We start from the raw sequence: 16,855 nt of genomic DNA, 5'->3' as shown, positions 1-16,855 counted from the left end.
AAAAAAAATGAGGCATTATAAAGAAAAATCAATACCTCAGTTTACTAACAATTTTAGGCTATTTTAGCCAATTCACAAAAACTAGAAATTTTAATTTTTCATGAATGCAGTGAGATAAACAGTCAAACAAATAAGACCTCCAGAGAGAGTATTACTTGAGAAACAAATGCGGTACTTTCAGAATCTTATCTATAAAATACTACGTCTATGAATGGCCTCAGCCAACCTCAGAACTCAGAAGAGACCACCAACTGATTATCCAATACCAAATAGTCAGCCCTGAAAACACACACACAAGCGACGTTATACAGACTGAGCTGGTTAAGAGTATGGATACATATACAGATGGCTATACAACAATTAATGAAAAGTTTGAAAGACACAAAAAGGGGTTTATGGGAGAGTTTGGAGTGAAAAAAGAGAAGAGAGAAGTGATGTAATTATAATCTCAAAAGTAAAAGAAATAATACATTTTTTAAAGGCTGCACATTGCATGTGGTTTCAGTGTGTTCTGCAAGAGATGAAGTTCTGGAGTTTAATCCTTTCTGTGAGGTACTGAGAAAACAGAAACTATGTTTGTTTATTTGCTTGTTTTTCATGACAGGATTTCTCTGTGCAGAACTAGCTAGCCTAGAACTCACTCTTGTAGGCTAAGCTGGCCTCCTACTCAGAATTCCACCTGCCTCTACCTCCTGAATGCTGGGATTAAAGCTGTGTGCCACTGCTGCCTGGCAAGAGAGTAAAAAACTTCCTAATGCAGGCCCTTTATGAGGTGAAGAGGGAATGCCAATCCCATCAAAGTATGGCCATAAAAGAAGAGAGAGGCATGGTGCAGCTGCACACATGTAATCCCAACACTCAGGAGGTAAAAAAAGTAGGATCCCAACTGTGAGGCCAACCTAGAAAGAGAGAACAAAGACAACAGCAAACAAATGTCCTCCCTGTCTACTGCCATGTGATGGCATCAACTCACTGAATGACAGTCTCCTGTCCCTACTCCTCTTCACAACAATCTAACCAGAAATTACTTTATACTACACAGGCAACTTTCTCTAAAATATATCACGTTTAAGCTGAAAGAGCAAATACTGACCAACACAAAACTACTAAAATAAATTCATGACTTTTATTGTATTGTAACGGAAATAAATAAATAGCAAAAGAAACTGGAAAAACTCATGGAAATAGAAGAATTGACTTTGGAATGACAAGAATGTCACTGTAAAGATCACAGAAGAACCCAAAAAAAAAAAAAAAAAAAACAAACCTACAATCAAATGAAAATAAAACTTAAACAGCAAAGGTGGTTCTAGAGAGACTTTTATGGGCATGAATAACTATGCTTACATCAGAAAGAGCACAACTAATTAGCATAGCCATGTAACTAAAGTCTTAAAAATAATAAAAAAAAAAAAGCAGCCCAAAGCCAAACACAGAAGATGAAAAGAAGTCATAAATGGCAAAAAAAAAAAAAAGGTTAAAATAGAGTTAAAAAAACTAAGCAAGATTGACAAGCCTTTAGGCAAACTAACAAGATGAAATAGAGAAGACACGTATTAGAGAAGAAGTGGGGTACACTACCACAGACAGAAATGGACGGAATGTAAAGATCACTAAAGAATATTTTGAAAACTAATATTTCAATAAACCAGAAAATCTAAAAGGAAAGGATAAATCTCATCTCTACAACAGACTTTCCATATAATGAAAAGTGTGTTCTTACCTGTCATTGGGAAGACTTCATTCATCAAAGCTTCATTTACTGTTGAAGAGCTGACATTTCCAATATGAGACCAACTCTGATATATTGCTTGCAACAAAAGTGTCTGTGCTCTTGTAGCTTGAATTGTGAGATTTGGGAGCTCAAAAATACCCTCAGTTACAACAGTCTGAGATCTTTTGGTCCTATACATGAAAGTAAAGAGAAAAATACAAATAAGTAAGTAAATGGTGTGCATGCACAACATACTAGAGGAACTGTACTACAAAAGGGGGAAAGGTATACATTCACATGGTTTGTATGTGTGGTATGCATGTGTATACACAGTCATGTATATGTTCATATATGTGCATACATGTGTACACGTGTGTGGATAGTGAAGATTGAAGCCAATAACAGGTGTCTTCCTCAATCAGTCTGCAATTTATTTTCTGAGGCAGGGCAACTTACTGAACCTGAAACTTACTGATTTAGCTAGACTGGCAGGTAGCAAGGATCTTCCCATCTTAGCCCCATCCCCATTCCCTCCATCAGGGAAGCTGGTGTTACACAGATGCATCACCGTATCCAGAACTCACAGAAAGCACTTTACTAACTGAAGCATTTCCCCATACTCCTGAATTTTTTTTTTAATTTTGAAAATGTTCTGAAATTAAAAAGGGATTATAATTGCCACATTATAAAAATATTTTAAGGCACTGAAGTATATAAATTATTAAAATGCTAAATTTTGCTTTAAAGGAAAGGAAAAAAATCCCCTACAGCATCCTAGCAACATGGCTTCAAGTGAGCATTCCCCTTCCCTAAGAAAGATAAAGTCACAACAGCTACGGGAAGACATCACACTGCTCTACCTCTATTAGCATGCCAGATAATGAAATAGACACATTAAGACAGCCACCACAACTTTCCAACATTCATCAGCATCAAATAATTCTACCTAAATTTACCCTCAATCTATGATCCTCGTCATGCACTAAAGGGAATAAGCTAGAAGATGAATGTACACTGCAGAAGGCATTCTTTACACCAAATAAGTAAAACTGTACTGATCAGAACAATGGAAGAGTAAGCAAATCAGATAGAATTCACAAAACAGTATTTAATTCTATTGTGCATCATTTTCTAAATCTTTTTCTTAAATTTCTATCTGCATTCCTGAACAAATAAAAATTCTATAACTACTACTACTAATAAAGAACACAAACACCTGGGACATCTATGTGAACCTAGTTTCATAAACCAACATGCTGTACTTTCATCCTGACACAGCACTGGGCACTGGAGCACAGCAAAAGTCATGATCCTTAAAGAACCTCATTCCTGTCAGCTGAAATTACCAAGGGGATACTCAGTTCAATGAGACTTTTTTTAATCTCAGAATACATTTAGCTCCATTATATGGTACTTTAAATTTCAAACCATCAGATATTGTTTAAAAAAAAAAAAAAAAAAAAAAAAGCTTCCCAATGTATTACACTGGCATAGATAAAAATACATCCATAGGCCAATTTTAAAATATTTAGTTATTATGCATTTAAGTATTTCCCAAAGTTGGAGAGTAATTCTCTTCTTCAAATTTATTATCAAAGAAAATACATTTTACACATTACTATTCAACAGTAATCAAGATTATTTTGCCATATATACGTGACACTTTGAAGGTTTTATTTTTCAGTTATATCAATCAAAGAAGTATGGCTTGTTTTTTGTTTGTGTGTGTGTGTGTGTATGTGTGTGTGTGTGTGTGTGTTTTGTTTGTTTTTTTTTTCTTTGTTTGTTTTTTGAGACAGGGTTTCTCTGTATAGCCCTGGCTGTCCTGGAACTCACTCCCAGGCTGGCCTCGATCTCAGAAAGCCACCTGCCTCTGCCTCCCGAGTGCTGGGATTAAAGGCGTGCGCCACCATGCCCGGCGAAGTATGGCTTGTTACACCTCTTTTAAATTATTAATATTTTAACTAAATTAAACAAACTTAAAAAGATTTGGCAATACATAGTAGCTGATACAATGGTCCTACTATTGTTAATGTAACTCAACAGAGAAGGCTTTTCTTTCTTTTGTCAAAGATTAAATTATATCTCACCAGTTAGCAAGCTAGGTAAGTAACAAATGCCATGCTTCTATTATACATTTCATCAAGTCTTCAAGTTATGCCATCTTTGCTTCAGAAAAATTTAAAGATCAATAGATTTTACAACTTAAAGCTACTTGGGGACTCATTAAAATGCCAGTGAAAATACACAATAAAAGTGTGACTTTTCCTTGTGATTTATACCACTGCACATTTATTTAAAACAAAGAGGCTCAATATAAAAAAATAGTAAAATATAGAACATATTCTAGATTTGTCTTAAAATATAACCAAGTTGCATTTTAAGAGTTAATGTTGGCCATTTATGTGGCGAATGTCTTATACTCATATTCAGAAATCTTGGTATGAATATATGTTCATTTTACGAAACAGGTTTAGAAACTATCAATCCAAACATTACTCTCTAGGGAAAAATAAATCCTAGTGTAACTAGTGGGATAAACAACTCAGTAAAATTCAACTTGGACAAACTCCAGGATAAATTGAAGGAAATAGAAACAAGTAGATCTTAATTGCATAGTAGCAAATACTTTAAATAAATATACCCTAATTACAAGTAATTTAAAAGAATATGATTCATCATTTCCTGACAAATCACAATACAGAGGCAATGAATTTTCTCTGCCAATATAAGATGTCTTAAGTTTTTAAATTCTTGTTTTCAATACATAAGAAGACAATTCAGAAATGTGGATGTTACTACTGGACACAAAGAAATAAAACGATCTACTCAACTTCCTACAGATACTATAAAATGTCTGCCAAATGTACACCTCAGGAACAATCAGCCATTAGCTTTAAGACAAAATTTATAGCAATTGAAAAAATATTTTAATAAAAAAAAAAAAGAAAAAAATATTTTGGCAACAGCTGGATCTAAACACTCACATAGAGTTCCCAAATGCAAAGCTTGACAATTTAGAGCAGTTCCCAAAATGTATTTTTTGTTATTGCTTAAATCCTGTACAATAAAATAAGATTAGGTCATTTTTGTTTTCAAAAAAGAGTTAATATATGAGACCACTTATTTGGTTTGGTTTATTTGCTTTTAAGGATAGATTAAAATACAGATTTTGCCCGAGTCATATAGGGAATTTCAATTATTTCAATTAGAAATAGCTGAGAGTAGTCAAGGTTTAACAGTTCAGTTTACCTTAAATTGATAGTCTTCAAAAAAACGTCAGAAATGCATAGATTGTGACATGTAATGCTATTTAATCATTTGACAGTGAGACATACTGCTTCAGACAGCACCCCATTCTTGGTTCAAAGAAGATATTGAGCATCTTCACCTCCAGGCAAGGTTGCTTATCATGGCAAGGCAGCCACTGGGCAGAAATTGGCCACTTCATCTGCAGACAATACTGTTCAAAGAAGGACACATTTTGCGGAATAGTAGAATGTTGGCTTTTCTGAGACAGATTCACCAGTTCTTCAAATAATTCTGTTTTACAAGTCTGTCAGATGTCCGAAGATAAATGCTCCAAGGTGTTGAAGAATGGGGGACTGTCCAGGTAGTCAACTGTCTCGACAAATTGGCTAAGTTTCCAAAGCTATGTCTTGTGTTCCTTCCAGGTAGTCAACTGTCTCGACAAATTGGCTAAGTTTCCAAAGCTATGTCTTGTGTTCCTATATTTTCAGATAATATGTAGTCATTCTTGGATTTCTGATGAGGTTGAAGACTAGTTTTAGTTTCATAATCAAACTCAAGTTGTTTAACATAGAGAGAGTTTATAGAGTGGATGACATGTTTTTCAACTGATGTCACAGGCTAAAAATTTAAATGTAATCCAGGGATGGAATCATAATTCTTTCAGTTAGAAAATATGATAGAGTATTTTGTCTAACTGACAAATTGATGGACTGGGTGTTAGTGTATCTTATACTTTATAAATTGTAGAGTAGTAATAGTTGTACTCAATTTACATCTGAGAGAAAAGAGCCTTTTAATTGGACAAAAAGGGGGAAATTTTGAGGATTGCCCTGGAGTTGTTTGTATTTTGATGCTAATTCCCCCTCCCCAAGAGGGACTGCCTGGGAAGAGGAGTGAATCACATACTCAGGTTACTTCATGTTAACTTTCTCTCCATTTTAATTTACAAAATTAAGGCTAGAGCCTGTGATTGGACAGTGGAAGGGAAGGTAGAGCTAAAAAGTTTTAGATAGAGAGGGAGAGAGGAGAGGAGAAAGAACAAGACTAAAGAGGAAGAGGTGGAAGGAAAATGGAGCAGAAATAGGTGGCCTAGAGAAACCACAAGTTATAAGGGATCTCATAGCTGGGAAATATAGTAGCATAGTGGTCGATCTGCCCAACCTAGGTGCGAAGCTTATATTCATATTAATTAAGTTGTGTTTTTCTTGCACAGGCTTATTTGAGTTGGAGATTTACCACATCAAGTGCCTCCATACTTGCCAATTTCCCTAGAAATGTGAAGTAATAAATTTCTATTATTCATCAGATATCCAGTTTGTGTACTATATTATAAAAGCCTGGACAATCTCAGACATCAGCTATGTGGTTGTTTGATTTATCCTCTGAGTACCACTGAAACTATCTGCTGTAATGACTACAGTGTCTATTGCAGACTTTCACTAAGCAAAACAGAATCTCTACTCTCTATACTGCATACGTCAAATTTTCCTGCAAAGAAGGAACAATCTATTCCAAACCACAAGAAAGACTTCTGAGAGGAAAACACAGAAATAACCAAAAACATTCATTTTTCTCTTCCTCTCCAAACGTATATTGGTCAAGTGCTACAAGACATTGTGAACCTCCAGATTCTGAACTGGGAAAGCCCTGTTGTGGTGTGGCTGAGCCCTAGCACACACCTTTTATCCAAGAGCTTTCTATCAACCAATTAAATAAGTCAACGGTAGGTAAAGGGGCAGAGAAAGCAACCAGTGACTGGGAGTGTACATGGGGAAGTTGAGAGGGCTGACGGGTATTATGGAGAAGGAGAAAGGGCCTTTTTCCTTCTGGGACATCAGTGGAGTAGGAAGATAAGCTGGATGTTTTCTCTGTCTCTCAGAGCCAGCAGACTTTTACCGCAGCATTTGGCTCCTGAGCCAAATGGTAAAATCACTTGGTAAAGTCAAATGGTTATGATTTTTATTTTTAAAACAGTCAAGCTATACCAATTTTTAAGAAACTGTCATGCTAAAGATTAAGTGAGGTAAAATGAGGTTTTGGTCTTAGAGTACATTAAGGTAACATTGAAGCAATATGCCAACATGGAATAGGAGGGAACTCATTGCAAATGTGTAGATAATTGTGGATTCATTTACACAACACATAAAGAACATGTAGATTCAAAAATTTTTTAATCAGGTTTTTAAAAAGACAAGACACTTGAATAGAAATTTCTCCCCAGAACATGAAAATTACCAATTAAGCCCATGAAAGATTCTCAACATCATAAATCATAATGGTAACTCAAATTAAAATCATAATAGATTGCCTCATAGTCACAGAGTAGCTACTATCAAAAATGAGTTTTCAAAAAACAACTCCCACAGGTAGCATCACTTGCTCCCACAATGACCTCAAACTCTACGACCTAAGGACAATGTGTGGAATCCTTTGAGCCTTCCACAGACTTCTTCCACACAGACAATAATTTCAAATTGTCAATTTTAAATATACTCAAGAAACTCAGAAATGTTAAAAATGCCAGAATGATGACTGTGAAAATATAGTTGAATAAAATAAGAAGTTAACATTATAAAAATAGAACTTAATAAAGAAACAGATGGGTGGTGATGGTGCATGCCCTTAATCCAAGCACTAGGAAGCAGAGGAAGTTGGATCTCTGTGAGTTCAAGGACAGCCTGGTATACAGAGCAAGTTCCAGGACAGACAGGGCTACACTGAAATACCCTGTCTCAAATAAACAAAAGAAGAAACAAAGAAACAATGAAATAAAGGAAGAAGGAAGGGAGGAAGAGGTGAGGAAGAGAGGGGAGGAAAAGGAACAGCAGGAACAGGAGGAGGGGGAGGGAAGAGGGGGAAGAGGAGAAGGAATTATTATTATTATTATTCCTGAAGAAACTTCAAGCTGAAATCAAACTTGAATTAAAAAATTTTGTCAGTCAAATAAAGCTTCAATGGAGGGCTAGAAAAATGGCTCAGTGATTAAGAGCTCTGGCTGCTCTTCCAGAGGTCCTGAGCTCAATTCCCAGCAACCACATGGTGGCTCGCAACATGCTCAGCCTGCTCTCTTGTAATAGGATCTGATGTCTTTTCTGGAGTGTGTCTGAAGACAACTACAGTATACAAATATAAATAAATAAATAAATAAATAAATAAATAAATAAATAAATAAATAAATTCTTTTTAAAAAATGCAATGGAAAACTTCACCCATATAATGGATCAAGTGGAAAGCAGAAGATTCATGTTTGAAGACAGGGTAAGGGAATTGGATCACTCTGTCAAGGAAAATGATAAATTTAAAAAACAAAAAAGAAAACATGTGGGAAGACCACAGAGAATAAACCCAGTTCAAAGACACAGAAAATATTTTCAATGAAGTCATGGGGAAAAGGTTCAAGAGGAATACAGAACAGCAAATTAACTAGACCAGAAAGCCAATTCTCCAAGTCATTCCATGGTCAAAACACTAAATTTACAGAACAAAGAAAGGACACTAAAAGCTGCATGAAAGAAAGACCAAGTCCATAGGACAGAACCATCAAAATAACAGCTGATTCTGCAGTGGAGACTTGTGTTCTATGTGCTCTAAGAGACTACAGACACTAGCCCAGTCTTTGACATCTGGCAGACTATATCAGTCATGATCAAAGGAGAAAACTTTCCACAGTAAAGGCAACTTTATGACAACAAAGGCAATACTACACAGGATACTGAGAAGAACTGCTTCAGACTGGAGAAGGGATAATTACACCCACGAGGTGACCAGAAAAAGCAAACAAACAAAAACAACCAATTTTAGGTCAGTGATTAAACAAAGGAAAACTAAGAACACAAATACCACAAAATTAACAAAATGACAGGAATTGATACATATCTTTTAAAAATGACCCCAACTAAAGGCAGTGCAGTATACTGGATTTAAAAAACAGCATCAATTATATCCCTGCCTCCAAGAAACACAGCTCACTAAGAAACAGAGCTCACTGCTAAAGATAAAAAAGACAGAATATTAATAACAAAACAACTTTCTATGTTTCATGCTTGCATTTAAAAATGTGAGCTCTCAACTTCCTGTTTCTGCACCCATGCTTACTTCTATGTTCCTCACAGTGATAGACTGGTTGTTACACCTCTAGATTCATAACTCCAGACAAACGCTCCCATCCATATAGTCCTTGGGAAGGCTGCTTTGTCACAGGAACAGAAAAGTAACTAATAAAACTAATATCAGAGAGGCTATTGCTATGAACCTGACCATGTTACCTTCTAGGAGAATATAGAAGACTTTGGACATTATCAGCAGAACTTAAGAGGCCATCCTAGTAGGAGCTCGGAAAACAGTATACTGAGAACAATAATGACTTTTGGGTTTGCGTGAGTTTTCAGAGGTGAAAAATATTAGCTGTTAGGCCAGAGACCATTCTTGTGAAATTCAGCAGAGTCTGGCAGTCTTCTGCCCTTGCCTGACCCTAAATTCCTAGATAACATAACATTAAATCTGTGAAATGATTGTTATTAATTATGCTTACTCAAGCCTACAGTAAAAAGGGGGAAGAGCATAGAGAAATACAAGTGTTCAGCTTAAAGAAAAAAAGAACACTAGGGATCTTAATGTTATATCCAGACGCTCTAGAAGGGGCTGGAATTATTATGGAGATTAGCACCATTAAAGAAAGGTCTGATCTGCACTGAAATAAAGGGAAGGGTGCCCTCAGTTAAGCTTTCAACTTGTGCTTCTAGAAAAAAATGAAGTTTGTTTTCTGCTTTGTGTTGTTTTTTTAATGCTGCTAATGTGATTCAAGGGGATCATAAGCTAGTCAAAGGTGGCAGCTGAACTTATCATTCGTCCACATGGTACTACAATTAGAGCCCTAAGGATGAAGGGGTCATGGATTCTTCATCAACAATTTCAGAATGCTGCCATGGCCAAGCAGTGTGTTGCAGGACAGTCCCTATGTGAAGGCTCTGAGGGGGCAGAATCCCTGCAAGACCACTGTATGAAACTGTGAAAGTGAGCCTGGATTTCACTGGAATCCCTGAGATACTGGAGAGATCAGCCATATGACATCTTTCCAGGAGAGCTGAATATAGGGGGAAGGGGAAACAGCCCAAGAGAGAGAGAAATGGGAAAGGGGGGGAATGGGGGGAGGAGAGAGAGGAAGATGCTGCAGGAAGCAAAGCTCAAGGGCAGAACCATCTAAGCCCTTTAACAGGAACTGGTGTTTGTCCTGCTGGGTTTCACTCTTGCATTGGTCCAGCATTTCCCTCACTATGCCATGATTCCTTGATAAGAATGGTACTGTATATTCTGTCATAATATGTTAGAAATAAATTTGCTTTTTAATTTTAGAGAGGACTATAATTAAGAGGTTGCCTTGAGTCTCAGAAGAAAGTTAGGACTTTAAACATTAAGATTGAAAAAACAGGGATTTTTTTTTAAACTAACCTAAATGTATTCTGCATTATAATGTGGCCATGAGATCTATGGGGGCCAGAGAGAGGAATTTGGTGGCTTGAATATGAAATGTCCCCCATAGGCTTTGGTATTGGAATCCCTTGTCCCGCACTGTTTGGCATGCTTTAGGTGGTGTAGCTGTGGGGTGGGCTGTGAGATAAACAGCACCATGCCACTTGAGTTCACGCTCTCTGCCTTATGTTTGTGTTAGAAGAGGTGAACTCTCAGCTTCTTGATCCAGCCAGCATGCCTGGCACTTACTAGAACCTTCACGCTACAGTAGACTCTCCACTCTAGAACCATAAGCCCAAACAAACTCTTCCATACAAAAATAAATAACAATAATAATAGTGAAACAGTGTTCAAATGTTTCAATGTTCAGTGGCTCAGATGACTATGAAAAGTCTCATAGAGACTTAGAAATCAGATAGCACCTACAATCACACCCAATGCTGATAAGTTAGTTCCTTTTTCTCCTGGCTCTGTCCAAATACCTAACAAAAATAAATGTAAAGAAGAGTTTACCTTAAAGTTCAGTGGGATATAGCTAATTGGGGGCAGGGGATGGGGGACAGACATGGCAGCAACACTGCATGCTTAGTTAGAAAACAGAAAGCACACAGATCACATGAAACTCAAGAAGAAGGAAAACCAAAGTGTGGATACTTCAGTCTTTCTTAGAAGGGGGGAACAAAATACTCATGGGAGGAAATACAAAGTGTTGAGTAGAAACTGAAGGATAGGCCATCCAGAGACTGCCCCACCTAGGGATCCATCCCATATATAGTCATCAAACCCAGACACTATTGTGGATGCCAACAAGTGCTTGCTGACAGAAGCCTGTTATAGCTGTCTCCTGAGAGGCTCTGCCAAGTGCTTGACAAAAACAGAGGCAGATGCTCGAAGCCAACGATTGGACTGAGCACAGGGTCCACAATGGAATAGTTAGAGAAAGGACTGAAGGAGCTGAAGGGGTTTGCAGCCCCATAGGAAGAACAACAATATCAACCAACCAGACCTCCCCAGAGCTCCCAGGGACTAAACCACCAACCAAAGAGTACACATGGAGGGACCCATGGCTTCAGCCACATATGTAGCAGAGGATGGCCTTGTAGGGCATCAATGGGAAAAGAAGCCCTTGGTCCTGTGAAGGCTCAATGCCCCAGTATAGGGGAATGCCAGGGTGGAAAGGTGGGACAACACCTTCATAGAAGTAGGGGGAAGGGGATGGAATAAGGGATTTCAGGGTTGGGGCAGGAAAGAGGATAACTAAGAAAATATCCAATAAAAACAAAACAAAACAAAAAAAGATTATACATAAAAAAAGAAAGAAAGAAAACAAAAAGCAATGGATGCTGGTGCTTGCCCACTTTCTGCTTTTTATTCAGTCCAGGATCTCAGCCCATAGAATAATAACAACCACATTTAGGATGGGTCTTCCAACAACAACTAACATAACCTAAGTAATTCTTCACAGACCGTCTCTCAGATTTGTTTCTGTGTGAATCTAAATAACCCCAGCAAGTTGACAATCAAGATTAACCACTGTAGCTCATATCCACAGTTCGATTAAAGCAGGATTAGAATATCTGCATACTACTTAACTGATCCTACCTGATATTAGATTGTCTGTCTACTAAATACATAGCCTCTCAAGTCAAATTTTGTTAATTTAATAAAATTAAACTATAACTATAAAATTTAAAAAATCGAATTGTATCATCTAAGCAAAAAAGATGAAAGTATGAAATTAGATAATACTTCATGAGAATTCTCATGTGGCCATTATGAGAATCAGTGTAACATTTTTATGCTCTTGAATTTTAATTTTATACAAATAAATAACATATTACTTCCTAAGTTATTTAAAAATGTTAAATTCACATTTTAAAGTATAGTATTCACTTTCAGGTAATATCCTTTAATAATCTGTTTAAAAGCTACTTCCAAGTTCTCCATGGCTCTCTAACCCACGTAACATCTTCCTCATGTCACTAGTTTATTTATATCATCTAGTGTAAGAGTTTATTCCAATTTTCAAGACCATACCTCTTACACATCCCTATTTGTTAAAGTAATGCATTACACACCCTTTACTTTTTAAGTAGTTGGTGAATTACTATTAAAAAAGGTGCAGTAAAAACATATTCAGCACACAGTCAGTGTCTTAGAGTTACTGTTGGTGTGGTAAACCACCCGGACCAAATCAGCATAGGAAAGAAAAGGTTTATTCATCAGCTTATGCTTCCACATCACAGCTCATCGTCAAAGAAAGTCAGGACACAAACTTAAGCAGAGCAGGAATTAGAGGCAAGAGCTGATGCAGAGGCTATGGAGGGTGCTGCTTACTGGCTGACATCACATGGCCTGCTCAGCCTGCTCTCTTATAAAACCCAGGACCACCAGCCCAGAGACGGCATTGCCCACAATGAACTAGGCTCTTCCTTATTGATCATTAATTAGGAAAATACCCTATAGCAGTGGTTCAAACCTTCCTAACACTGCAGCCCTGTAATACAGTTCCTCATGTTGTGGTGACTCCCAACCACAAAATTTTCATTGCTACTTCAAAACTGTAATTTTGCTACTGTTATGAATTGTAATGTAAATATCTGTGTTTTCTGGTGGTCTTAGGTGATCTCTGTGAAAGTGTCGTTCAACCCATAGGTTGAGAACCACACTGCCCTACAAGCTTGCCTACAGGCCAGTCCTACAAAAGTATTTTCTTAATTGAGGCTTTAGCTTGTGTCAAATAACATGAAACTATCCAGCAGAGTCATCACTGCCCTGAACCAACACTTTACTTTCACAGAAACTGTTGATCCTTCCCTGGGTCGTGTTCATAGTGGCTTCAATGGACAAAGAGGAAGTGAACCTCCAGACACTCCAACAAGGGCAGAAGCTCTGGGAGAGCACAAACACCAACACCAAAGAAACGGCTGTGGGAACTAAGAGGGGGAGGGGAAAAGACCCACAGCCGGCCAGAGTTCCACCTATTCTCTGGTCAGTCAGAGATGGGAGGGCTGCTAACTACCTTCCACTCCTCCCTGGGTGGGCATTCCTCTATCCGATCTCTTCAGGGGGTGGCCGGGGCAGCCCTACATGGGAGTCCCAGAGCTACTTTGCTAAAGTCACCAGGGTTATAGGAGAGAGGGATGAGGGAAGAGGTTCCCAACACCTGCGAGAGTGCGCTCAGCCTTGATGAGCAGAGACTCTCTATGGAAAAAGATAAAATCTAATAACTCGCTCCAAATAGATCTGCAAAAATATAAGAAGCAGTCTGATGCCTCTGGCCATTGACAGCCAAATACAGATGGAATTAGACATTAGCCTTCTTAACTCCCTTTCTTTTCCTTTTCTTAACTGTACTAGTTACACCCTGCCTTTTTATAAACTTGTCTAGGGTTTTTCAACAAGAGATCCAGAAGATTTGCTAGTGTAGGGTGATCAGCCCCTAGCTACAGAGTCAGAGGCCTGCAGCACCTGGTTATCCTGAAGGTGAAGATCAACCCTGCCCCCCCAGATTTCAATGTCATTCAATAGGAAGTAGCTTAATAATAATGTCACCCCCTTTTCCAATCTGAGGTATATTCCTAGGCCCCATCAGAATTTGTCTATGTAAGAGGAAATGCAATGGGAAATAGACATGAAGATGACACTCTCCACATCAGCCTCTGGTTTGGCAGAGAAAATGTAGAAAAAGAGGATTCACAGTAAGAATCAAACAGTAAAAGAAAGTATGGTAACAGAGCAGAGATAGAAGACAGCCCTCATTTCTAATACTTAGTAATAAGAAAAGGGAAATCCTAAGGGGGAGTGGGTGGGTAGAGGAGTTGGGGGGGGGTAATGGGGGACTTTTGGTATAGCATTGGAAATGTAAATGAGCTAAATACCTAATAAAAAATGGAGAAAGAAAGAAAGAAAGAAAGAAAGAAAGAAAGAAAGAAAGAAAGAAAAGGGAAATCCATAATTTAGCTAGCACATGGAGGCCTCAATATGGCCTACTACAAGAAACTATAGTAACCAAAGAATCCTCTGTGGTTGGATTGCTTGGATTGGGGAAAGAGACACTCACAACCTGGATTATGACACTATGCAACATGGGGTAAATGGAATACATATGAGTGCCTTAGAAACAAAGTGATTAATATACTACTCATTTCTCCATTAAACAAAGGCTACTCAGCCTGAGGCAGTATGAAGTTATCAGTTTCTGCCTGGGTGGTACATAATATGAGCCAGTAGGAACACTTGGTTATTGCAGGCTGAGGTCTTCATTAATATCAAGGCCTAGAAGACCTCAGAAAATGGACAAACATTACTGAGAAAACAGGATGTGGGAGAGAAAATGTTTGCTGCCCAGTTCATGAGAAGTGTGTTCACCGGAGAGCTAAGAAAGAGGTTGATTCACTAGGGATGTCTGGACCACTATGGAGCTTTAGAGACTGCTGCTCCCCAAGGAGGGATGTGATCTTTGAGGCAGGAGAGCTGATGGTAGATCTAAGTAAATGAGATCCAGACCGTGCTGTGGTTTGAATGTTAAACCCTGTGTGTTCATGTGTTTGAGCCCCTGCCTTCCTCCTGATAGTACTGCTGGGAAAGGCTGTGAACCTTTAGGAGGTGGAGCTGTGCTGGAAGAAGCAGGCCAGTGGGGGCAGGGGTGGAAGGATGCTCCTGACTCATGGATATAATGTGGCTGGCAGTACTCTGCTCCTGGGACCATGCTGTCCCAACATAACAGATTACCCAGCCTCAAAGTATAAACCAAAATAAACCCTAACCCAGTTAAGTTGCTTTTCATTAGCTATTGGCTCTGCAACAAGAAAGTAACTAATAAACACCAAAATATAAATTGTGTTCCTAAAACATTAAAGGACTTAAGATGTGCTAAGAAAAGGACAGGGCAAATAAAAGAGGCAAAGGGCAAATAAAAAAGGCAAAGGCAGCAAGACTGGGAAAGTCAAATAGGAGTGTTAGGAGTCTGGAAAACGTAGGTGCTGCTCGTGTCTATCCAGCAAATGTGAACAAAGTAGGCTTTCTTATAGACAAATTAAATATTCCAGTGTAATTTTTAAAGGAAATAAAATAAAATAATTGAGATAATAATTTTCTGAAGCACTTAGTGAAATGAACTACAAAAAAATAAATAAATTCTGCTTTTTGTTGTTGTTTTCTTGAGACAAGGTCTCAGTATCCACTAGCTGGCCTGATCACACTATGTAGACCAGGCTGGTCTCAAATTCAAAGAGATGCACCTGCTTCCTGAGTGCCACCATGCCCTGCCCCAACTTCTTAACAGAGCAGAATAGAAAATATATTAGCTCAAATGGAATATGCTATATATAAAGTTAAATCCATCTGTACATAGCATAATAAATGACATATGAGGAAAATGACATTTACAAATAGAATCTTGCCAAGAAACATTAAAAGAAACTGTAAAATGGTTTAATTTCACAGGATTCATTCCAAGAGTTAATTATAATGTGTCTTTTTATAAATTCTCTAGATCAATGGGCAAATTTCTTTTAAAATGAAAAATTTCCTTACTAATTTCACTTTCAAATTATTTCTAATTATTAAAGAAACACAGTATTTTTTAAAAAGATACCTGTATCTGTTACTTTGAATGAAAGGACTACTTAAATAAAAAACTGAAGACAAGTCTAGCATATAAATATAACATTGCTAATTATGACATGTTTTAAATATAAAAAATATTTCACTAGAAGATAACTTTATATAAACATATTTCTTCTACTTAAACAATTATACAACATATTTAAAAACATTTATTTTAACTAAAAATAAAGAGAACATATTACCTTTCCTTCAAAAATCTCTTAGAATTTAAGGAAATATGACCTTCAAATAGAGTAAGCAATCCTGAATAAGTAATGAAGTTTTCAATTAGAAATAATCACGCCCTCAGATAAACCTCATCGGCTACAAGCCTGCCACTGCACAAAGCTCTGACTCAGTGATGATGGTGAAAATCTTCCAACGCACAGTTACTAAACACGTCTTCGCTCTATGATGGTATACTTTCTACAGCGCATGAAATAAAATACCACTCACTGAACTTCTTCCACAGATCTGCCGAGCTCCCAGGAGAAAGGTCACCCACTCTTGTGGTCCCTGATAGTCTCTAAAACAGCAGCACGTGCCTCTAATATGAAATAAGTTATTACCCATCAACCATCCTTTCTACTCCTGAAGATACTGGGAACTAACACATGACAACAGTAAGTTGGTAAGACAGACAAAAGTGTTTACCAGCAAGTCTATAGATCTGAATTCATTTCCCAGTCCCACATAATGGAAGAGAAGTCACAGAACAGATGTCCCCTAACTTCCTTCCACACATGTGCAATAGCACATGAATGCACATACATAGCACATGTACACACACAAAATAAGTAGCTGTCATAT

General features: G+C 37.6%; 1 protein-coding gene and 1 pseudogene across 1 annotated transcript in view; both read right to left on the bottom strand.

The window, feature by feature from the left end:
• The window catches only part of Vps13b (vacuolar protein sorting 13B), a 560,112-nt gene that overhangs the window by 457,442 nt on the left and 85,815 nt on the right, over positions 1-16,855 (bottom strand). The window contains exon 17 of the mRNA NM_177151.4: positions 1,724-1,905. Within this exon, the coding sequence (NP_796125.2) occupies positions 1,724-1,905 (182 nt within the window). The remainder of the gene's footprint in view (positions 1-1,723; positions 1,906-16,855) is intronic.
• On the bottom strand, positions 16,241-16,395 carry Gm52228 (annotated as a pseudogene).

Source organism: Mus musculus, chromosome 15 (assembly GCF_000001635.26).
Source record: "Mus musculus strain C57BL/6J chromosome 15, GRCm38.p6 C57BL/6J".
Taxonomy (NCBI): Eukaryota; Metazoa; Chordata; class Mammalia; order Rodentia; family Muridae; genus Mus; species Mus musculus.
Note: the sequence above shows the minus strand (reverse complement) of the source record. Positions and strands in the feature narration are given on the sequence as shown.